Raw genomic sequence first — 23,746 nt, 5'->3', positions numbered from 1 at the left:
TTGCTGATAAATGTTGTGAAGATTTACCAACTAATCTATACCTCACTCCAGACTGATAACGAGCACTGATTAACGGGCATTTTAGATATGGATCTAAGTCTCTTCTTACTGGTTCTGTTTCTTCTGATGATATGATATCAAACAGTATATAACAAACAAAATTTAAAAAAAGTTGACATAGTGGGATGTGATGAAGGCATTAATGGATACAAGGTGATCAATTCTATAACTCTGTTTATTTGGTTGATTTTGCAAAATTAACACAAGAAAAAAGACCCAAGAGTCATACTCCTTCTCTAATATATCTGATCAAAACTATACAACTCTTTCATTCAACACTGATTTTGTTAACAAGTCACAGCAAATATAATGTTTATTTGTGACATTTTTACACATAGTCGTGACATTTTTTAGTCTAACCAAAAACAGAGAAATTGTGTGTAATAACAGTGTGAAAACATGAAGAGGACCACAAAACCGATAAGAATCATGATTAGAAGCAATGGAAGCAAACATATTTTTAAAAGGAACAGAATTTACATGTGAATCAAAATGAATGACAAAGCACAGACAGGACTTTGAGGGTTGATTCTGCAAACATTTTGATTGTCTTTGCAATTACTGTTTATACATCATACACCACTCTCAAGAATGTTATAACAGGTCAGCTCTATGCTGCGTAAATATGTTTTTGCACTGATTATATAATACCAAAGCTTGAAGATAGATAGATAAATCTTTTATACGTAAAAAAAAAAACCCATTACTGTTTATATGTGTGTGTGAAGTGTACATTGAGTGTATAAACATTTTTCTTCGAAATAACTATTGTGACTGCATGCTCTGTGCAGTAGACCCATGGGTACAAATATAGCACACATATTCTTTTACAACATTGATATAATCAAATGAAATAAGACAATCTGGCAAACCCGGTGAGAGACTATTGGTTTAAATTTGGAGACATGGTATAAGTTCAATAGATTTGGACTATGTACAAACAATATTTAATATTACAATACAAACTAATCTTATTTACATTATGATGGGATTTTAAACTCTTTTAACCTCATGCCCTTGTTGAGTGATAACTGAAACATGAAAACTGACTACAGTGAGATGAGTTTTTAAATATCATAATCGGAGGGAATTTGGAAGACGGTATTGTGATGTACATGAGAGAGTTTATAGCCCTCAAATTCACAATTTCTTTGGTGAAACAGATAATTCAAGTCTTGGGAACCTGAAACCCCCTTTAGATCCACTCTCACTGCTGGAGGAGGAAGACAATCTAGATTTTTTCGACGGCAGAGAGGCGCTTGTACTACCCTCCATTGCTGCTCCACTGTCCTCACCCAGTGTCACTTCATATGAGCCCTTTGACTTTGAACCAAAACCTCCAAAAGTGCCAAACTTCAACTTGCCTTTCTTCCCTCTTGCCTTGGCTCCCCCTAGATCCAAAGATAGGTCACCACCCTCAGCTTCTAAGTGAGTTGAAGGGGAACTTACAGCCAGCCCTCCTTCATCACTCAAGGAAGAAGACCGATGCCTTGATTTCTTAAATAGATCCAGTGAGGCAGACTTGCCTTTAGGTGACACACTCACGCCTTCAAATTCTAACTTCCCAGACAACAGTTCCTCAGAACCTGAATGTAAGTCTTTCAAGGTCTTCTCACCTTTGCCACTAATGCCTAATTCTACTTCTGGTCCCTTAAGCTCACCAGCATTAGTGCCCTTTCTTTTTGTTTTGCCAAAAAACTTAGGCATTTTGACCCTTACTTTCCCTTCACTATGCCTCAATTCTGGACTGGGAACCTCAGTGCTTTGTGAACTAACATGGCAACTAACAGACGGAGTTGGTGTATTAATGTCTACTCTAGCTGCAGGTTCTGACTCAACAATTCCTCCCTCGCCTTCCAACTGCGGTAGGATAATACCAAAAGTCGGTACCTTGATTTTGGGAAATGTTACAGTGCCTTCGGGGTATCGAAGGCCACCAATTGTGGACACGCTTTTGTCCATTTCCACATCTCCTTTCACGTTTCCTTTTTGGCCTATTAAAACTGTGGACATTTCTGCCTCTCCTTGTCCATTTAGATTAACATCAATACCAGGAGCAGTTACTTTTGACATCTTTATATTAGGTGACTTGCATTTTACATCTGTTCCCTCTAGACTAACACTATGGCCAATACTAGAAACCTCAATGTTAGTGTTCAAACTAGCAGAGGAATCTATATTTGGTGCCTTTGGCGATTTTATATCCAGTTCCACATTTGGAAAATGAAGTTTGCCAAAACGAGATTTCTTGTCCTTTGCTGCTTTTACATTGATGTTGGGTGCATCTACATCAAGTTCTATGCCTGGTGTTTCAATGTCAACATCAAGTTTCTTTGCCTTACCTTTCACTTTAGGAAGTTTAAATTTACCTTTCTTTCCCTTGACAGTGAAGTCAATATCAGGTGTATCAAGACTTGTTTCAACCTCTGGGAAATTGACATCTGCTTTTGGAGACATGGATGTCTTAGTCATGGATACAGACCCTTTGCTTGCTGGATACTTAATTCCAAACTTAGGACCTTTAAATTTGGGAAATCTAACACCCAATGCTTCAGTATCCGTGGATAAACCTTCCATGGAAATGGTGGGTGCATCAATGTTGACATTTGGGATTTTGACATCTCCCTCTAGTTTTGGCATGGACACATGCTCCAAATCAGGCACTGAAATATTTGGTCTTGACACGGATGGCATTTTAATTTGAGGTCCTTCAACATCAAGTGCTGGACCTTTGATATCAACTTTGGGAAGATTTACATCAACACCAGGACCCTGCATTCCGGATACTTTGAACCCAGAAGAGGTTACTGTTAACCCTCCTTTGGGGAGTTCAGGGCCTTGTATGTCTCCTCCTACCTGTGGCCTAAATACACCCACACCTCCCTTCAAGTCCGGTCCAGTCAAACTCAAACTACCATGTGGCATAGAAATATCAGGTCCTGATAAGTTTAGTTCAGTATCAATTTTGGGTGCTTTGACATCAATGTCAGCTTTAGGAAGGTCCAGGTCTACATCGGGACCTTCAAATTTTGGGCTGCTGAAACCAAATGATGGCATGTGAAATTTTGGAAGTCCAAATCCAGCCTTTGGCCCTTCAAAATCTGTTGTGGGAACATTGATGTCTAGTTGAGGTGTTTTTATTCCTCCTTTGATCTTTGGAACTGACACATCGACATCACCTTTGATTTCTGGACCTCTCAGACTGAAGTCCAAATCTGGCATGGAAACCTTTGGTCCTCTCATTTTCCCACTCTCACCGTCAATGTCAACATCTGGCCCCTCAAAGTCCACCTTTGGTGTTTTTATGTCTCCTTCAATCTTCGGAAGTGAAAGATCCACATCACCCCCCCCTAATTTGGGACCTTTGAATTTAAAATCAAAATCTGGGACCTTTGGGAATGACATAGATGGCAACTTAAATTTGGGACCTTCCACGTTCACATCAGGACCTTCAAAATCAACGTGAGGCATGTTAATGTCAACTTTAGGTGCTTTGACATCAATGTCAGCTTTAGGAAGGTTAAGGTCAACATCGGGACCTTCAAGTTTGGGGCTTTTTACACCAAATGATGGCATGCTGAGTTTTGGAAATCCAATTCCACCCTTTGGCCCTTTGAAATCTGTTGCGGGAACATTGATGTCTAGATCAGGTGTTTTAATTCCTCCTTTGATCTCTGGAACTGAAACATCTACATCACCTTTCATTTCTGGACCTTTCAGTCTAAAGTCCACATCTGGCATGGAAACCTTTGGTCCCTTAAGAGTTGGCACGTTGAATTTTGGTAGTTTCATCTTCCCACTTGCACTTGCACCGTCAATGTCAACATTTGGCCCCTCAAAGTCCACCTTTGGTGCTTTTATGTCTCCTTCAACCTTTGGAAGTGACATATCCACATCACCCCCAAATTTGGGACCTTTGAAACGCAAATCAATATCTGGGACCTGTGGTACTGACATAGATGGCAACTTAAATTTGGATCCTCGCAAGTTCACATCAGGACAGTCAACATCAAGTTTTGGCCCTTTCAAATCAATTTTGGGTGCTTTGACATCAATGTCAGCTTTAGGAAGGTTAAGGTCTACATCGGGACCTTCAGGTTTTGGGCTTCTTATACCAAATGATGGCATTCTGAACTTTGGAAGTCCAAATCCACCCTTAGGCCCTTCCAAGTCTGTTTTGGGAACATCAATTTCTAGCTTAGGTGTTTTTATCTCTCCTTTGATTTTTGGAACTGAGACATCAACATCACCTTTCAGTTCTGGACTTTTCATACCGAAATCAACATTTGGCATGGTAAGGTTTGGCCCGGAAAAAGTTGGCATTTTGAGCTTTGGCACTTTGATCTTTCCACTTGCACCGTCAATGTCAACATCTGGCCCCTCAAAGTCCATCTTTGGTGCTTTTATGTCTGCTTCAATCTTCGGCAGTGAAGCATCCACACCACCCCCAAATTTGGGACCTTTGAATTTTAAATCAATATCTGGGACATTTGGTACTTTCATTGTTGGCAACTTAAATTTGGGGCCTTGCACGTTCACATCAGGACCTTCAAAATCAACCTGAGGCAGATTAATGTCAACCTTAGCTGCACTGACATCAATGTCAGCTTTAGGAAGGTCCAGGTCTACATCGGGACCTTCAGGTTTTGGGCTTTTGAAACCAAATGATGGAATGTTGAACTTTGGAAGTCCAAATCCACCCTTTGGCCCTTCCAAGTCTGTTTTGGGAACATCAATGTCTAGCTTAGGTGTTTTTATCCCTCCTTTGACTTTTGGACCTGAGACATCGACATCACCTTTCAGTTCTGGACTTTTCATATGGAAATCAACATTTGGCATGGTAAGGTTTGGCCCGGTAAAAGATGGCATTTTGAGCTTTGGCACTTTGATCTTTCCACTTGCACCGTCAATGTCAACATCTGGCCCCTCAAAGTCCATCTTTGGTGTTTTTATGTCTCCTTCAATCTTCGGAAGTGAAGCATCCACACCACCTGCAAATTTGTGACCTTTGAATTTTAAATCAATATCTGGGACCTTTGGTACTTTCATAGTTGGCAACTTAAATTTGGGGCCTTGCACGATCACATCAGGACCTTCAAAATCAACCTGAGGCAGATTAATGTCAACCTTAGGTGCATTGACATCAATGTCAGCTTTAGGAAGGTCCAGGTCTACATCGGGACCTTCAAGTTTTGGGCTGCTGAAACCAAATGATGGCATGTGAAATTTTGGAAGTCCAAATCCAGCCTTCGGCCCTTCAAAATCTGTTTTGGGAACATTGATGTCTAGTTGAGGTGTTTTAATTCCTCCTTTGATCTTTGGAACTGACAGATCTACATCACCTTTGATTTCTGGACCTTTCAGACTGAAGTCCAAATCTGGCATGGAAACCTTTGACCCCGAAATAGTAGGCATTTTGATCTTTGGTCCTCTCATCTTCCCACTCTCACCATCAATGTCAACATCTGGCCCCTCAAAGTCCACCTTTGGTGTTTTTACGTCTCCTTCAATCTTCGGAAGTGAAACATCCACATCACCCCCTAATTTGGGACCTTTGAATTTAAAATCAAAATCTGGGACCTTTGGGAATGACATAGATGGCAACTTAAATTTGGGGCCTTCCACGTTCACATCAGGACCATCAAAATCAACTTGAGGCAGGTTAATGTCAACTTTAGGTGCTTTGACATCAATGTCAGCTTTAGGAAGGCTTAGGTCTACATCAGGACCTTCAAGTTTGGGGCTTTTTACACCAAATGATGGCATGCTGAGTTTTGGAAATCCAATGCCACCCTTTGGCCCTTTGAAATCTGTTGTGGGAACATTGATGTCTAGATCAGGTGTTTTAATTCCTCCTTTGATCTCTGGAACTGAAACATCTACATCACCTTTCATTTCTGGACCTTTCAGTCTAAAGTCCACATCTGGCATGGAAACCTTTGGTCCCTTAAGAGATGGCAAGTTGAATTTTGGGAGTTTCATCTTCCCACTCTCACTGTCAATGTCAACATTTGGCCCCTCAAAGTTCACCTTTGGTGTTTCTATGTCCCCTTCAACCTTCGGAAGTGACATATCAACATCACCCCCGAATTTGGGACCTTTGAATTTAAAATCAATATCTGGGACCTTTGGGACTGACATAGATGGCAACTTAAATTTGGATCCTCGCAAGTTCACATCAGGACAGTCAACATCAAGTTTTGGCCCTTTCATATCAATTTTGGGTGCATTGACATCAATGTCAGCTTTAGGAAGGTTAAGGTCTACATCGGGACCTTCAGGTTTTGGGCTTCTTATGCCAAATGATGGCATTCTGAACTTTGGAAGTCCAAATCCACCCTTAGGCCCTTCCAAGTCTGTTTTGGGAACATTGATGTCTAGCTTAGGTGTTTTTATCTCTCCTTTGATTTTTGGACCTGAGACATCGACATCACCTTTCAGTTCTGGACTTTTCATATGGAAATCAACATTTGGCATGGTAAGGTTTGGCCCTGAAAAAGTTGGCATTTTGAGCTTTGGCACTTTGATCTTTCCACTTGCACCATCAATGTCAACATCTGGCCCCTCAAAGTCCATCTTTGGTGCTTTTATGTCTCCTTCAATCTTCGGAAGTGAAGCATCCACACCACCCCCTAATTTGGGACCTTTGAATTTTAAATCAAAATCTGGGACCTTTGGTAATGACATAGATGGCATCTTAAATTTGGGGCCTTCCACGTTCACATCAGGACCTTCAAAATCAACCTGAGGTAGATTAATATCAACTTTAGGTGCTTTGACATCAATGTCAGCTTGAGGAAGGTTAAGGTCTACATCGGGACCTTCAGGTTTTGGGCTTCTTATGCCAAATGATGGCATTCTGAACTTTGGAAGTCCAAATCCACCCTTTGGCCCTCCCAAGTCTGTTTTGGGAACATCAATGTCTAGCTTAGGTGATTTTATTCCTCCTTTGATTTTTGGACCTGAGACATCGACATCACCTTTCAGTTTTGGACCTTTCATATGGAAATCAACATCTGGCATGGTAAGGTTTGGCCCGGAAAAAGTTGGCATTTTGAGCTTTGGCACTTTGATCTTACCACTTGCACCGTCAATGTCAACATCTGGCCCCTCAAAGTCCATCTTTGGTGTTTTTATGTCTCCTTCAATCTTCGGCAGTGAAGCATCCACACCACCCCCAAATTTGGGACCTTTGAATTTTAAATCAAAATCTGGGACCTTTGGTGATGACATAGATGGCATCTTAAATTTGGGGCCTTCCACGTTCACATCAGGACCTTCAAAATCAACCTGAGGCAGATTAATGTCAACCTTAGGTGCTTTGACATCAATGTCAGCTTGAGGAAGGTTCAGGTCTACATCGGGACCTTCAGATTTGGGGCTTCTTATACCAAATGATGGCATTCTGAACTTTGGAAGTCCAAATCCACCCTTAGGCCCTTCCAAGTCTGTTTTGGGAACATCAATGTCTAGCTTGGGTGTTTTTATCCCTCCTTTTATTTTTGGACCTGAGACGTCGACATCACCTTTCAGTTCTGGACTTTTCATATGGAAATCAACATTTGGCATGGTAAGGTTTGGCCCGGAAAAAGCTGGCATTTTGAGCTTTGGCACTTTGATCTTTCCACTTGCACCGTCAATGTCAACATCTGGCCCCTCAAAGTCCATCTTTGGTGCTTTTATGTCTGCTTCAATCTTCGGAAGTGAAGCATCCACACCACCCCCAAATTTGGGACCTTTGAATTTCAAATCAATATCTGGGACCTTTGGTACTTTCATAGTTGGCATCTTAAATTTGGGGCCTTGCACGTTCACATCAGGACCTTCAAAATCAACCTGAGGCAGATTAATGTCAACCTTAGGTGCACTGACATCAATGTCAGCTTTAGGAAGGTCCAGATCTACATCGGGACCTTCAAGTTTTGGGCTTTTGAAACCAAATGATGGAATGTTGAACTTTGGAAGTCCAAATCCACCCTTTGGCCCTTCCAAGTCTGTTTTGGGAACATTGATGTCTAGCTTAGGTGTTTTTATCCCTCCTTTGATTTTTGGACCTGAGACATCGACATCACCTTTCAGTTCTGGACTTTTCATATGGAAATCAACATTTGGCATGGTAAGGTTTGGCCCGGAAAAAGCTGGCATTTTGAGCTTTGGCACTTTGATCTTTCCACTTGCACCGTCAATGTCAACATCTGGCCCCTCAAAGTCCATCTTTGGTGCTTTTATGTCTGCTTCAATCTTCGGAAGTGAAGCATCCACACCACCCCCAAATTTGGGACCTTTGAATTTCAAATCAATATCTGGGACCTTTGGTACTTTCATAGTTGGCATCTTAAATTTGGGGCCTTGCACGTTCACATCAGGACCTTCAAAATCAACCTGAGGCAGATTAATGTCAACCTTAGGTGCACTGACATCAATGTCAGCTTTAGGAAGGTCCAGATCTACATCGGGACCTTCAAGTTTTGGGCTTTTGAAACCAAATGATGGCAAGTTGAACTTTGGAAGTCCGAATCCACCCTTTGGCCCTTCCAAGTCTGTTTTGGGAACATCAATGTCTAGCTTAGGTGGTTTTATCCCTCCTTTGATTTTTGGACCTGAGACATCGACATCACCTTTCAGTTCTGGACTTTTCATATGGAAATCAACATTTGGCATGGTAAGGTTTGGCCCGGTAAAAGATGGCATTTTGAGCTTTGGCACTTTGATCTTTCCACTTGCACCGTCAATGTCAACATCTGGCCCCTCAAAGTCCATCTTTGGTGCTTTTATGTCTGCTTCAATCTTCGGAAGTGAAGCATCCACACCACCCCCAAATTTGGGACCTTTGAATTTCAAATCAATATCTGGGACCTTTGGTACTTTCATAGTTGGCATCTTAAATTTGGGGCCTTGCACGTTCACATCAGGACCTTCAAAATCAACCTGAGGCAGATTAATGTCAACCTTAGGTGCACTGACATCAATGTCAGCTTTAGGAAGGTCCAGATCTACATCGGGACCTTCAAGTTTTGGGCTTTTGAAACCAAATGATGGCAAGTTGAACTTTGGAAGTCCGAATCCACCCTTTGGCCCTTCCAAGTCTGTTTTGGGAACATCAATGTCTAGCTTAGGTGGTTTTATCCCTCCTTTGATTTTTGGACCTGAGACATCGACATCACCTTTCAGTTCTGGACTTTTCATATGGAAATCAACATTTGGCATGGTAAGGTTTGGCCCGGTAAAAGATGGCATTTTGAGCTTTGGCACTTTGATCTTTCCACTTGCACCGTCAATGTCAACATCTGGCCCCTCAAAGTCCATCTTTGGTGCTTTTATGTCTGCTTCAATCTTTGGCAGTGAAGCATCCACACCACCCCCAAATTTGGGACCTTTGAATTTTAAATCAATATCTGGGACCTTTGGTACTTTCATAGTTGGCAACTTAAATTTGGGGCCATGCACGTTCACATCAGGACCTTCAAAATCAACCTGAGGCAGATTAATGTCAACCTTAGGTGCATTGACATCAATGTCAGCTTTAGGAAGGTCCAGGTCTACATCGGGGCCTTCAAGTTTTGGGCTTTTCAAACCAAATGATGGCAAGTTGAACTTTGGAAGTCCGAATCCACCCTTTGGCCCTTCCAAGTCTGTTTTGGGAACATCAATGTCTAGCTTAGGTGTTTTTATCCCTCCTTTGACTTTTGGACCTGAGACGTCGACATCACCTTTCAGTTCTGGACTTTTCATATGGAAATCAACATTTGGCATGGTAAGGCTTGGCCCGGTAAAAGATGGCATTTTGAGCTTTGGCACTTTGATCTTTCCACTTGCACCGTCAATGTCAACATCTGGCCCGTCAAAGTCCATCTTTGGTGCTTTTATGTCTCCTTCAATCTTCGGAAGTGAAGCATCCACACCACCCCCAAATTTGGGACCTTTGAATTTCAAATCAATATCTGGGACCTTTGGTACTTTCATAGTTGGCAACTTAAATTTGGGGCCATGCACGTTCACATCAGGATCTTCAAAATCAACCTGAGGCAGATTAATGTCAGCCTTAGGTGCATTGACATCAATGTCAGCTTTAGGAAGGTCCAGGTCTACATCGGGACCTTCAAGTTTTGGGCTTCTGAAACCAAAAGATGGCATGCTGAATTTTGGAAGTCCGAATCCACCCTTTGGCCCTTCCAAGTCTGTTTTGGGAACATCAATGTCTAGCTTAGGTGTTTTTATCCCTCCTTTGACTTTTGGACCTGAGACATCGACATCACCTTTCAGTTCTGGACTTTTCATATGGAAATCAACATTTGGCATGGTAAGGTTTGGCCCGGTAAAAGATGGCATTTTGAGCTTTGGCACTTTGATCTTTCCACTTGCACCGTCAATGTCAACATCTGGCCCCTCAAAGTCCACCTTTGGTGCTTTTATGTCTCCTTCAATCTTCGGAAGTGAAACATCCACATCACCCCCTAATTTGGGACCTTTGAATTTAAAATCAAAATCTGGGACCTTTGGGAATGACATAGATGGCAACTTAAATTTGGGGCCTTCCACGTTCACATCAGGACCATCAAAATCAACTTGAGGCAGGTTAATGTCAACTTTAGGTGCTTTGACATCAATGTCAGCTTTAGGAAGGCTTAGGTCTACATCAGGACCTTCAAGTTTGGGGCTTTTTACACCAAATGATGGCATGCTGAGTTTTGGAAATCCAATGCCACCCTTTGGCCCTTTGAAATCTGTTGTGGGAACATTGATGTCTAGATCAGGTGTTTTAATTCCTCCTTTGATCTCTGGAACTGAAACATCTACATCACCTTTCATTTCTGGACCTTTCAGTCTAAAGTCCACATCTGGCATGGAAACCTTTGGTCCCTTAAGAGATGGCAAGTTGAATTTTGGGAGTTTCATCTTCCCACTCTCACTGTCAATGTCAACATTTGGCCCCTCAAAGTTCACCTTTGGTGTTTCTATGTCCCCTTCAACCTTCGGAAGTGACATATCAACATCACCCCCGAATTTGGGACCTTTGAATTTAAAATCAATATCTGGGACCTTTGGGACTGACATAGATGGCAACTTAAATTTGGATCCTCGCAAGTTCACATCAGGACAGTCAACATCAAGTTTTGGCCCTTTCATATCAATTTTGGGTGCTTTGACATCAATGTCAGCTTTAGGAAGGTTAAGGTCTACATCGGGACCTTCAGGTTTTGGGCTTCTTATGCCAAATGATGGCATTCTGAACTTTGGAAGTCCAAATCCACCCTTAGGCCCTTCCAAGTCTGTTTTGGGAACATTGATGTCTAGCTTAGGTGTTTTTATCTCTCCTTTGATTTTTGGACCTGAGACATCGACATCACCTTTCAGTTCTGGACTTTTCATATGGAAATCAACATTTGGCATGGTAAGGTTTGGCCCTGAAAAAGTTGGCATTTTGAGCTTTGGCACTTTGATCTTTCCACTTGCACCGTCAATGTCAACATCTGGCCCCTCAAAGTCCATCTTTGGTGCTTCTATGTCTCCTTCAATCTTCGGTAGGGAAACATCCACATCACCCCCTAATTTGGGACCTTTGAATTTAAAATCAAAATCGGGGACCTTTGGTAATGACATAGTTGGCAACTTAATTTTGGGGCCTTGCACGTTCATGTCAGGACCTTCAAAATCAACCTGTGGCAGATTAATGTCAACCTTAGGTGCATTGACATCAATGTCAGCTTTAGGAAGGTCCAGGTCTACATCGGGACCTTCAAGTTTTGGGCTTTTCAAACCAAATGATGGCAAGTTGAACTTTGGAAGTCCGAATCCACCCTTTGGCCCTTCCAAGTCTGTTTTGGGAACATCAATGTCTAGCTTAGGTGTTTTTATCCCTCCTTTGACTTTTGGACCTGAGACATCGACATCACCTTTCAGTTCTGGACTTTTCATATGGAAATCAACATTTGGCATGGTAAGGTATGGCCCGGTAAAAGATGGCATTTTGAGCTTTGGCACTTTGATCTTTCCACTTGCACCGTCAATGTCAACATCTGGCCCCTCAAAGTCCATCTTTGGTGTTTTTATGTCTCCATCAAACTTCGGAAGTGAAGCATCCACACCACCCCCAAATTTGGGACCTTTGAATTTAAAATCAATATCTGGGACCTTTGGTACTTTCATAGTTGGCAACTTAAATTTGGGGCCTTGCACGTTCACATCAGGACCTTCAAAATCAACCTGAGGCAGATTAATGTCAACCTTAGGTGCATTGACATCAATGTCAGCTTTAGGAAGGTCCAGGTCTACATTGGGACCTTCAAGTTTTGGGCTTCTGAAACCAATTGATGGCATGTTGAATTTTGGAAGTCCAAATCCACCCTTTGGCCCTTCAAAGTCTGTTGTGGGAACTTTGATGTCTAGTTGAGGTGTTTTTATTCCTCCTTTGATTTCTGGAACTGACACATCTACATCACCTTTGATTTCTGGACCTTTCAGACTGAAGTCCAAATCTGGCATGGAAACCTTTGGTCCCATAATAGTAGGCATTTTGATCTTTGGTCCTCTCATCTTCCCACTCTCACCGTCATTGTCAAAATCTGGCCCCTCAAAGTCCACCTTTGGTGTTTTTATGTCTCCTTCAATCTTCGGTAGTGAAGCATCCAAACCACCCCCAAATTTGGGACCTTTGAATTTAAAATCAATATCTGGGACCTTTGGTACTTTCATAGTTGGCAACTTAAATTTCGGGCCTTGCACGTTCACATCAGGACCTTCAAAATCAACGTGAGGTAGATTAATGTCAACTTTAGGTGCATTGACATCAATGTCAGCTTTGGGAAGGTTAAGGTCCACATCAGGACCTTCAAGTTTTGGGCTTTTCAAACCAAATGATGGCATGCTGAATTTTGGAAGTCCAAATCCACCCTTTGGCCCTTCAAAATCTGTTGTGGGAACATTGATGTCTAGTTGAGGTGTTTTTATTCCTCCTTTGATCTCTGGAACTGACACATCTACATCACCTTTGATTTCTGGACCTTTCAGACTGAAGTCCAAATCTGGCATGGAAACCTTTGGTCCCGTAAAAGATGGCAGGTTGAATTTTGGTAGTTTCATCTTTCCACCTGCACTGTCAATGTCAACATTTGGCCCCTCAAAGTCCACCTTTGGTGTTTTTATGTCTCCTTCAACCTTCGGTAGTGAAACATCCACATCACCCCCTAATTTGGGACCTTTGAATTTAAAATCAAAATCTGGGACCTTTGGTAATGACATAGATGGCAACTTAAATTTGGGGCCTTCCACGTTCACATCAGGACCTTCAAAATCAACTGGAGGCAGGTTAATGTCAACTTTAGGTGCTTTGACATCAATGTCAGCTTTAGGAAGGCTTAGGTCAACATCGGGACCTTCAAGTTTGGGGATTTTAACACCAAATGATGGCATGTTGACTTTTGGAAATCCAATTCCACCCTTTGGCCCTTTGAAATCTGTTGTGGGAACATTGATGTCTAGATCAGGTGTTTCAATTCCTCCTTTGATCTTTGGACCTGAGACATCCACATCCCCTTTGATTTCTGGACCTTTCAGTCTAAAGTCCACATCTGGCATGGAAACCTTTGGTCCCGTCAAAGATGGCAGGTTGAATTTTGGTAGTTTCATCTTTCCACTTGCACTGTCAATGTCAACATTTGGCCCCTCAAAGTCCACCTTTGGTGCTTTTATGTCTCCTTTAATCTTCGGAAGTGACACATCCACATCACCCCCTAATTTGGGACCTTTGACTTTGAGATCATATTCTGGGACCTGTGGTACTGACACAGATGGCATCTGAAATTTGTAGCCTTGGACCTTCACATCAGGACCTTCAACATCAACTACTGGCATTTTAATGTCAACTTTAGGTACTTTGACATCAATGTCAGGTTTGGGAAGGTTAATGTCAATTTCTGGACCTTCATGTTTCCGACCTTTCATGCCAAATGATGGAAATTTGATTTTTGGAAATCCAAATCCAGTTTTTGGCCCTTCAATGCCTATTTTGGGAGCATCAATGTCTAGATCAGTTGTTTTGATATCTCCTTTGATCCTTGGAATAGAGACATCCACGTCACCTTTAAGTGCTGGACCTTTGAGCTTGAAATCCACATCAGCCTTAGATCCTTTTGGTCCAGAGAAAGTAGGCATTTTGAACTTTGTTCCTTTAACCTTGCCCCGTGGACTATCAATGTCAACATCGAGGCCTTCAACATCCACTCTTGGTGCTTTTATGTCTCCATCACCCCCAAATTTGGGACCTTTGAAATTCAGATCAAATCCTGGGAGCTTTGGTTTTGACACAGATGGCATCGTAATTTTGGGGCCTCCCATGCTCACATCAGGACTGTCAAAATCAGGTTTTGGCACTTTCACATCAATTTTGGGTACTTTGACGTCAATGTCAGCTTTAGGAAGGTCTAGGTCTACATCAGGACCTTCAATTTTTGGGCCTTTCCTGCCAAACGATGGAAATGTAATTTTTGGCAAATTTATTCCAGACTTTGGCTCATCAATGCTTATTTTGGGAGCTTTGATGTTGAGTTCAGGTGTTTTGAAGTCTCCTTCAATGTTTGGAACTGAGACATCTACATCACCTTTGAGTGTAGGTGATTTCATCTTGAGATCCACATCTGACATGGAAACCACTGGTCCCGTAAAAGATGGCATTTCGATCTTTGGTCCTGTCATCTTCCCACTTGCACTGGCAATGTCAACATCTGGCCCTTCGAATCCCACCTTTGGTGCTTTTATGTCTCCTTTGAACTTTGGAAGTGACACTTCCCCAACACCCCCAAATGTCGGACCTTTGATTTTCAGATCAAATCCTGGACCCTTTGGTGCTGACACAGATGGCATCGTAATTTTGGGGCCTTCCACGCTCACATCAGGACCGTCAAAATCAGGTTTTGCCACTTTCACATCAATTTTGGGTGCTTTGAAGTCAATGTCAGCCTTAGGGAGGTCTAGGTCTACATCAGGACCTTCCATTTTTGGGCCTTTCCTGCCAAATGATGGAAATTTGATTTTTGGCAAATTTATTCCAGACTTCGGCTCATCAATGCTTAATTTGGGAGCTTTGATGTTGAGTTCAGGTGTTTTGAAGTCTCCTTCAATCTCTGGAACTGAGACATCTACATCACCTTTAAGTTTAGGTGATTTCATCTTCAGATCCACATCTGACATGGAAACCACTGGTCCCGTAAAAGATGGCATTTCGATCTTTGGTCCTGTCATCTTCCCACTTGCACTGCCAATGTCAACATCTGGCCCTTCGAATCCCACCTTTGGTGCTTTTATGTCTCCTTCGAACTTTGGAAGTGACACATCCCCAATACCCCCAAATGTGGGACCTTTGATTTTCAGATCAAATCCTGGGCCCTTTGGTTCTGACACAGATGGCATCGTAATTTTGGGGCCTTCCACGCTCACATCAGGACTGTCAAAATCAGGTTTTGCCACTTTCACATCAATTTTGGGTGCTTTGAAGTCAATGTCAGCTTTAGGAAGGTCTAGGTCTACATCAGGACCTTCCATTTTTGGGCCTTTCCTGCCAAATGATGGAAATTTGATTTTTGGCAAACTTATTCCAGACTTTGGCTCATCAATGCTTATTTTGGGAGCTTTGATGTTGAGTTCAGGTGTTTTGAAGTCTCCTTCAATGTTTGGAACTGAGACATTTACATCACCTTTGAGTTTTGGTGATTTCATCTTGAATTCCACATCTGACATGGAAACCACTGGTCCCGTAAAAGATGGCATTTCGATCTTTGGTCCTGTCATCTTCCCACTTGCACTCCCAATGTCAACATCTGGCCCTTCGAATCCCACCTTTGGTGCTTTAATGTCTCCTTCCATCTTCGGAAGTGACACATCCCCAACACCCTCAAATGTGGGACCTTTGAATTTCAGATCAAATCCTGGGCCCTTTGGTGCTGACACAGATGGCATCGTAATTTTGGGGCCTCCCACGCTCACATCAGGACTGTCAAAATCAGGTTTTGCCAATTTCACATCAATTTTGGGTGCTTTGAAGTCAATATCAGCTTTAGGAAGGTCTAGGTCTACATCAGGACCTTCAATTTGTGGGCCTTTTCTGCCAAATGATGGAAATTTGATTTTTGGTAAATTTATTCCAGACTTTGGCTCATCAATGCTTAATTTAGGAGCTTTGATGTTGAGTTCAGGTGTTTTGAAGTCTCCTTCAATGTTTGGAACTGAGACATCTACATCACCTTTGAGTTTAGGTGATTTCATCTTGAGATCCACATCTGACATGGAAACCACTGGTCCCGTAAAAGATGGCATTTCGATCTTTGGTCCTGTCATCTTCCCACTTGCACTGCCAATGTCAACATCTGGCCCTTCGAATCCCACCTTTGGTGCTTTTATGTCTCCTTTGAACGTTGGAAGTGACACATCCCCAACACCCCCAAATTTGGGACCTTTGATTTTCAGATCAAATCCTGGGCCCTTTGGTGCTGACACAGATGGCATCGTAATTTTGGGGCCTTCCACGCTCACATCAGGACTGTCAAAATCAGGTTTTGCCACTTTCACATCAATTTTGGGTGCTTTGAAGTCAATATCAGCTTTAGGGAGGTCTAGGTCTACATCAGGGCCTTCAATTTTTGGGCCTTTCCTGCCAAATGATGGAAATTTCATTTTTGGCAAATTTATTCCAGACTTTGGCTCATCAATGCTTATTTTGGGAGCTTTGATGTTGAGTTCAGGTGTTTTGAAGTCTCCTTCAATGTTTGGAACTGAGACATCTAAATCACCTTTGAGTTTAGGTGATTTCATCTTGAGATCCACATCTGACATGGAAACCACTGGTCCCGTAAAAGATGGCATTTCGATTTGTGGTCCTGTCATCTTCCCACTTGCACTGCCAATGTCAACATCTGGCCCTTCGAATCCCACCTTTGGTGCTTTTATGTCTCCTTCCATCTTCGGAAGTGACACTTCCCCAACACCCCCAAATGTGGGACCTTTGATTTTCAGATCAAATCCTGGGCCCTTTGGTGCTGACACAGATGGCATCGTAATTCTGGGGCCTTCCACGCTCACATCAGGACTGTCAAAATCAGGTTTTGCCACTTTCACATCAATTTTGGGTGCTTTGAAGTCAATGTCAGCTTTAGGAAGGTCTAGGTCTACATCAGGACCTTCAATCTTTGGGCCTTTCCTGCCAAATGATGGAAATTTCATTTTTGGCAAATTTATTCCAGACTTTGGCTCATCAATGCTTATTTTGGGAGCTTTGATGTTGAGTTCAGGTGTTTTGAAGTCTCCTTCAATGTTTGGAACTGAGACATCTACATCACCTTTGAGTTTAGGTGATTTCATCTTGAGATCCACATCTGACATTGAAACCACTGGTCCCGTAAAAGATGGCATTTCGATCTTTGGTCCTGTCATCTTCCCACTTGCACTGCCAATGTCAACATCTGGCCCTTCGAATCCCACCTTTGGTGCTTTTATGTCTCCTTCCATCTTCGGAAGTGACACTTCCCCAACACCCCCAAATGTGGGACCTTTGATTTTCAGATCAAATCCTGGGCCCTTTGGTGCTGACACAGATGGCATCGTAATTTTGGGGCCTTCCACGCTCACATCAGGACTGTCAAAATCAGGTTTTGCCACTTTCACATCAATTTTGGGTGCTTTGAAGTCAATGTCAGCTTTAGGAAGGTCTAGGTCTACATCAGGACCTTCAATTTTTGGGCCTTTCCTGCCAAATGATGGAAATTTGATTTTTGGCAAATTTATTCCAGACTTTGGCTCATCAATGCTTATTTTGGGAGCTTTGATGTTGAGTTCAGGTGTTTTGAAGTCTCCTTCAATGTTTGGAACTGAGACATCTAAATCACCTTTGAGTTTAGGTGATTTCATCTTGAGATCCACATCTGACATGGAAACCACTGGTCCCGTAAAAGATGGCATTTCGATCTTTGGTCCTGTCATCTTCCCACTTGCACTGCCAATGTCAACATCTGGCCCTTCGAATCCCACCTTTGGTGCTTTTATGTCTCCTTTGAACGTTGGAAGTGACACATCCCCAACACCCCCAAATTTGGGACCTTTGATTTTCAGATCAAATCCTGGGCCCTTTGGTGCTGACACAGATGGCATCGTGATTTTGGGGCCTTCCACGCTCACATCAGGACTGTCAAAATCAGGTTTTGCCACTTTCACATCAATTTTGGGTGCTTTGAAGTCAATGTCAGCTTTAGGGAGGTCTAGGTCCACATCAGGACCTTCAATTTTTGGGCCTTTCCTGCCAAATGATGGAAATTTCATTTTTGGCAAATTTATTCCAGACTTTGGCTCATCAATGCTTAATTTGGGAGCTTTGATGTTGAGTTCAGGTGTTTTGAAGTCTCCTTCAATGTTTGGAACTGAGACATCTACATCACCTGTGAGTTTAGGTGATTTCATCTTGAGATCCACATCTGACATGGAAACCACTGGTCCCGTAAAAGATGGCATTTCGATCTTTGGTCCTGTCATCTTCCCACTTGCACTCCCAATGTCAACATCTGGCCCTTCGAATCCCACCTTTGGTGCTTTTATGTCTCCTTCCATCTTCGGAAGTGACACTTCCCCAACACCCCCAAATGTGGGACCTTTGATTTTCAGATCAAATCCTGGGCCCTTTGGTGCTGACACAGATGGCATCGTAATTTTGGGGCCTTCCACACTCACATCAGGACTGTCAAAATCAGGTTTTGCCACTTTCACATCAATTTTGGGTGCTTTGAAGTCAATGTCAGCTTTAGGAAGGTCTAGGTCTACATCAGGACCCTCAATTTTTGGGCCTTTCCTGCCAAATGATGGAAATTTCATTTTTGGCAAATTTATTCCAGACTTTGGCTCATCAATGCTTATTTTGGGAGCTTTGATGTTGAGTTCAGGTGTTTTGAAGTCTCCTTCAATGTTTGGAACTGAGACATCTACATCACCTTTGAGTTTAGGTGATTTCATCTTGAGATCCACATCTGACATGGAAACCACTGGTCCCGTAAAAGATGGCATTTCGATCTTTGGTCCTGTCATCTTCCCACTTGCACTGCCAATGTCAACATCTGGCCCTTCGAATCCCACCTTTGGTGCTTTTATGTCTCCTTTGAACGTTGGAAGTGACACATCCCCAACACCCCCAAATTTGGGACCTTTGATTTTCAGATCAAATCCTGGGCCCTTTGGTGCTGACACAGATGGCATCGTAATTTTGGGGCCTTCCACGCTCACATCAGGACTGTCAAAATCAGGTTTTGCCACTTTCACATCAATTTTGGGTGCTTTGAAGTCAATGTCAGCTTTAGGGAGGTCTAGGTCTACATCAGGACCTTCAATTTTTGGGCCTTTCCTGCCAAATGATGGAAATTTCATTTTTGGCAAATTTATTCCAGACTTTGGCTCATCAATGCTTAATTTGGGAGCTTTGATGTTGAGTTCAGGTGTTTTGAAGTCTCCTTCAATGTTTGGAACTGAGACATCTACATCACCTTTGAGTTTAGGTGATTTCATCTTGAGATCCACATCTGACATGGAAACCACTGGTCCCGTAAAAGATGGCATTTCGATCTTTGGTCCTGTCATCTTCCCACTTGCACTGCCAATGTCAACATCTGGCCCTTCGAATCCCACCTTTGGTGCTTTTATGTCTCCTTCCATCTTCGGAAGTGACACATCCCCAACACCCCCAAATTTGGGACCTTTGATTTCTAGATCAAATCCTGGGCCCTTTGGTGCTGACACAGATGGCATTGTAATTTTGGGGCCATCCACGCTCACATCAGGACTGTCAAATTCAGGTTTTGCCACCTTCACATCAATTTTGGGTGCTTTGAAGTCAATGTCAGCTTTAGGAAGGTCTAGGTCTACATCAGGACCTTCAAATTTTGGGCCTTTCCCGCCAAATGATGGAAATGTGATTTTTGGCAAATTTATTCCAGACTTTGGCTCATCAATGCTTAATTTGGGAGCTTTGATGTTGAGTTCAGGTGTTTTGAAGTCTCCTTCAATATTTGGAACTGAGACATCTACATCACCTTTGAGTTTAGGTGATTTCATCTTGAGATCCACATCTGACATGGAAACCACTGGTCCCGTAAAAGATGGCATTTCGATCTTTGGTCCTGTCATCTTCCCACTTGCACTGCCAATGGCAACATCTGGCCCTTCGAATCCCACCTTTGGTGCTTCAATGTCTCCTTCCATCTTCGGAAGTGACACATCCCCAACACCCCCAAATGTGGGACCTTTGAATTTCAGATCAAATCCTGGGCCCTTTGGTGCTGACACAGATGGCATCGTAATTTTGGGGCCTTCCACACTCACATCAGGACTGTCAAAATCAGGTTTTGCCACTTTCACATCAATTTTGGGTGCTTTGAAGTCAATGTCAGCTTTAGGAAGGTCTAGGTCTACATCAGGACCTTCAATTTTTGGGCCTTTCCTGCCAAATGATGGAAATGTGATTTTTGGCAAATTTATTCCAGACTTCGGCTCATCAATGCTTAATTTGGGAGCTTTGATGTTGAGTTCAGGTGTTTTGAAGTCTCCTTCAATGTTTGGAACTGAGACATCTACATCACCTTTGAGTTTAGGTGATTTCATCTTGAGATCCACATCTGACATGGAAACCACTGGTCCCGTAAAAGATGGCATTTCGATCTTTGGTCCTGTCATCTTCCCACTTGCACTGCCAATGTCAACATCTGGCCCTTCGAATCCCACCTTTGGTGCTTTTATGTCTCCTTCCATCTTCGGAAGTGACACATCCCCAACACCCCCAAATTTGGGACCTTTGATTTTCAGATCAAATCCTGGGCCCTTTGGTGCTGACACAGATGGCATCGTAATTTTGGGGCCTTCCACACTCACATCAGGACTGTCAAAATCAGGTTTTGCCACTTTCACATCAATTTTGGGTGCTTTGAAGTCAATGTCAGCCTTAGGGAGGTCTAGGTCTACATCAGGACCTTCAATTTCTGGGCCTTTCCTGCCAAATGATGGAAATGTGATTTTTGGCAAATTTATTCCAGACTTTGGCTCATCAATGCTTAATTTGGGAGCTTTGATGTTGAGTTCAGGTGTTTTGAAGTCTCCTTCAATGTTTGGAACTGAGACATCTACATCACCTTTGAGTGTAGGTGATTTCATCTTGAGATCCACATCTGACATGGAAACCACTGGTCCCGTAAAAGATGGCATTTCGATTTGTGGTCCTGTCATCTTCCCACTTGCACTGCCAATGTCAACATCTGGCCCTTCGAATCCCACCTTTGGTGCTTTTATGTCTCCTTCGAACTTTGGAAGTGACACATCCCCAACACCCCCAAATGTGGGACCTTTGTTTTCTAGATCAAATCCTGGGCCCTTTGGTGCTGACACAGATGGCATCGTAATTTTGGTGCCTTCCACGCTCACACCAGGACTGTCAACACCAAGTTTTGCCACTTTCACATCAATTTTGGGTGCTTTCATGTCAATGTCAGCTTTAGGAAGGTCTAGGTCTACATCAGGACTTTTAAGTTTTTGTTCCTTCGTGACAGATGATGGAATTTTGATTTTTGGCAAATTTATTCCACCTTTTGACTCATCAATGCTTATTTGGGGAGCTTTGATGTTGAGTTCAGGTGTTTTGAAGTCTCCTTCAATCTTTGGAACTGAGACATCTACATCCCCTTTGAGTTTTGGACCTGTCAGCTTGAAATCCACAGCAGGAACAGAAATAGTTTGACCAGAAATAGATGGCATTTGTATTTTAGGACCTTTAATATTACTTCTGGACCCCTCAATGCCAACATATGGCCCTTTGATCTCCAATTCTGGTGTTGACACTTCAACATTACCCTGAACTCTGGGATCTTTGAGATTTAGATCAAACTCTGGGGTATTTGGTCCTGGTATCGATGACATCTTCACAGTAGAGCTTTTGATTTTTACATCAGGACCTTTAAAACCAACCTCTGGTACTTTGATATCAACTTTGGATGCTTTAACATCAATGTCACTTTTAGGAAGGTTTACATCAACATCAGAACCTTCCATTTTGGGAATTGGTCCTTTAATATTGAATTTTGAAGCCTCACTATTTGGTAGTGATATTCCTGCATCTGTCTTGAAAGGACGCCCTCTCAGATTGCCTTCCACACCTGACATCTTTGCTCCTGATATGGATGTTGACTTGATATTAACGTCTGTCCTGTCAACGTATTTTGCACCTGTACTTTCTTTTTTCGGTAGTGTTATTTGAATACCTGCTTTAGAGAGGCTATTGTCTGGATCAGGACCTTCTACAGTTGTTCCTGTGACTCCTAATGATGGTACCTTCATCTGAGGCATTTTAAATCCCCCTCCAGGCCCTTCTGTAGTAACTGTGTCTTTAGTTTTTAATTTAGATGCTGTTATTTTTAACTCAGTCTTTTGGACAGACTCATCATCAGTTCCCTTTATGCTTGAGCCTTTTAGCCCTATGTGCATATCTGGCCCAGATAAAGATGAGATCTTGGTCTTGGATACCTCCATTGTGTAGCTGCTGTCAATCTTTGGTGATTTAACATCAATACTAGGTGCTCTGATGACACGGTCACCGCTTGGGAGTCTGACACCGACAACTGGTACTTCAACTGCAACATTTGCACCTTTGCTCTGTATGCCTGTCCCTTTAATGTTTAGTTCATGTTTTGCCACCACTCCCTGTATAACTGCCCTAGACATATCAACACCACCAACCAAGTTTTGGCTTTGAATTTGACGTTTTGGCCCTTGTATGTCAACATCGACATCTGCCACTGAAATCTTGCCTGGCCCTGTTATTTCTGGGGATTTGATGACACCCTTCAGTCCAGGAACTGAAACATCTATGTCCTCTTTATTTTCTGTCTTTGAGGAAACCCTTGAGGTAATGTTGCCGAGTGTCTGAGATGATCCTCTAATCCTGCCCTTTTGCAATTCAATATCAGTATCACCACCACTTGCATTGCTTCTTTCCTCAAACCTAGCATCTACACTCTCATCAGATAAGGGTATCGCTACACACCCCAAGCCTCCAGTTATCATGTGCTCACTGCCAGTGTCCGTGCTGCCTCGTATTGTCATGCTTGTTCCTGACACATACATGCTTCTATCTCCTTGCTCTCCTCTCCCTGATGAGATTTCAAAGCCCTCCTGTCCTGTAATCCCTGTTACACCAAAGTTAGGTCCTTTATATCGGCTACCTACAAGCCTCTCTGACTCTGTTGTAATTGTTGTGGTCTTCACTCCTCCAGAGCCCAAATGTGTCTCTGTCGAGCTAAGTTGTGGCCCAGTGTAAGAGACATTACCTAAGTCAAAACCTCCCTCTTCTGGTCCCACTTTACCCGCAGGGCTGCCATGTGAGATTCGGGTTCGAGGAGAGCCATCTCCAGATTCATGTATTTGCCCCTTGAACTGTGGGCTTGAAAATTCAAGCTGCTCACTTACACCACCTGGCATATCAACAGTGTAGGTAGTGATGCGACGGGTAATGGTGGTAATTGTACTTCCATCGCTGCTTGTGCTGCTGTGCCGCTCCGTGCGTACATCTACTCCCTCTGCAAGGTCTTCAGATTTCAGCCTTGGTTTAATCTTTTTTGTGTAGATTCTCTTATAATCTTCATCGTCTCCACCCTGTTGATGAAAGAAAGGAATAATT

General features: G+C 42.7%; 1 protein-coding gene across 13 annotated transcripts in view; it reads right to left on the bottom strand.

Moving 5' to 3' along the window:
• Window positions 1-217: 217 nt before the first annotated feature.
• The window catches only part of ahnak (AHNAK nucleoprotein), a 36,427-nt gene continuing 12,898 nt past the window's right edge, over window positions 218-23,746 (bottom strand). The window contains exons 6-8 of one of the 13 annotated variants that reach the window (XM_076159629.1): window positions 7,825-23,721; window positions 7,236-7,278; window positions 218-5,600 (exon numbers count right to left, since the gene is read on the bottom strand). In XM_076159629.1, coding sequence (XP_076015744.1) covers window positions 1,201-5,600; window positions 7,236-7,278; window positions 7,825-23,721 — 20,340 coding nt within the window. In that variant the 3' untranslated portion in view covers window positions 218-1,200. Of the gene's footprint in view, window positions 23,722-23,746 lie in introns of all 13 variants that reach the window. The other 12 variants (XM_076159623.1, XM_076159626.1, XM_076159625.1 and 9 more) reach the window with 12 other exon arrangements.

Source organism: Genypterus blacodes, unplaced genomic scaffold (assembly GCF_046128005.1).
Source record: "Genypterus blacodes isolate CSIRO-AG114 ecotype Tasmania unplaced genomic scaffold, CSIRO-AGI_Gbla_v1 ptg000098l_1, whole genome shotgun sequence".
Lineage (NCBI taxonomy): Eukaryota > Metazoa > Chordata > Actinopteri > Ophidiiformes > Ophidiidae > Genypterus > Genypterus blacodes.
The sequence above is the reverse complement of the archived record's forward strand: the minus strand, read 5'-3'. Positions and strand labels throughout refer to the sequence as shown.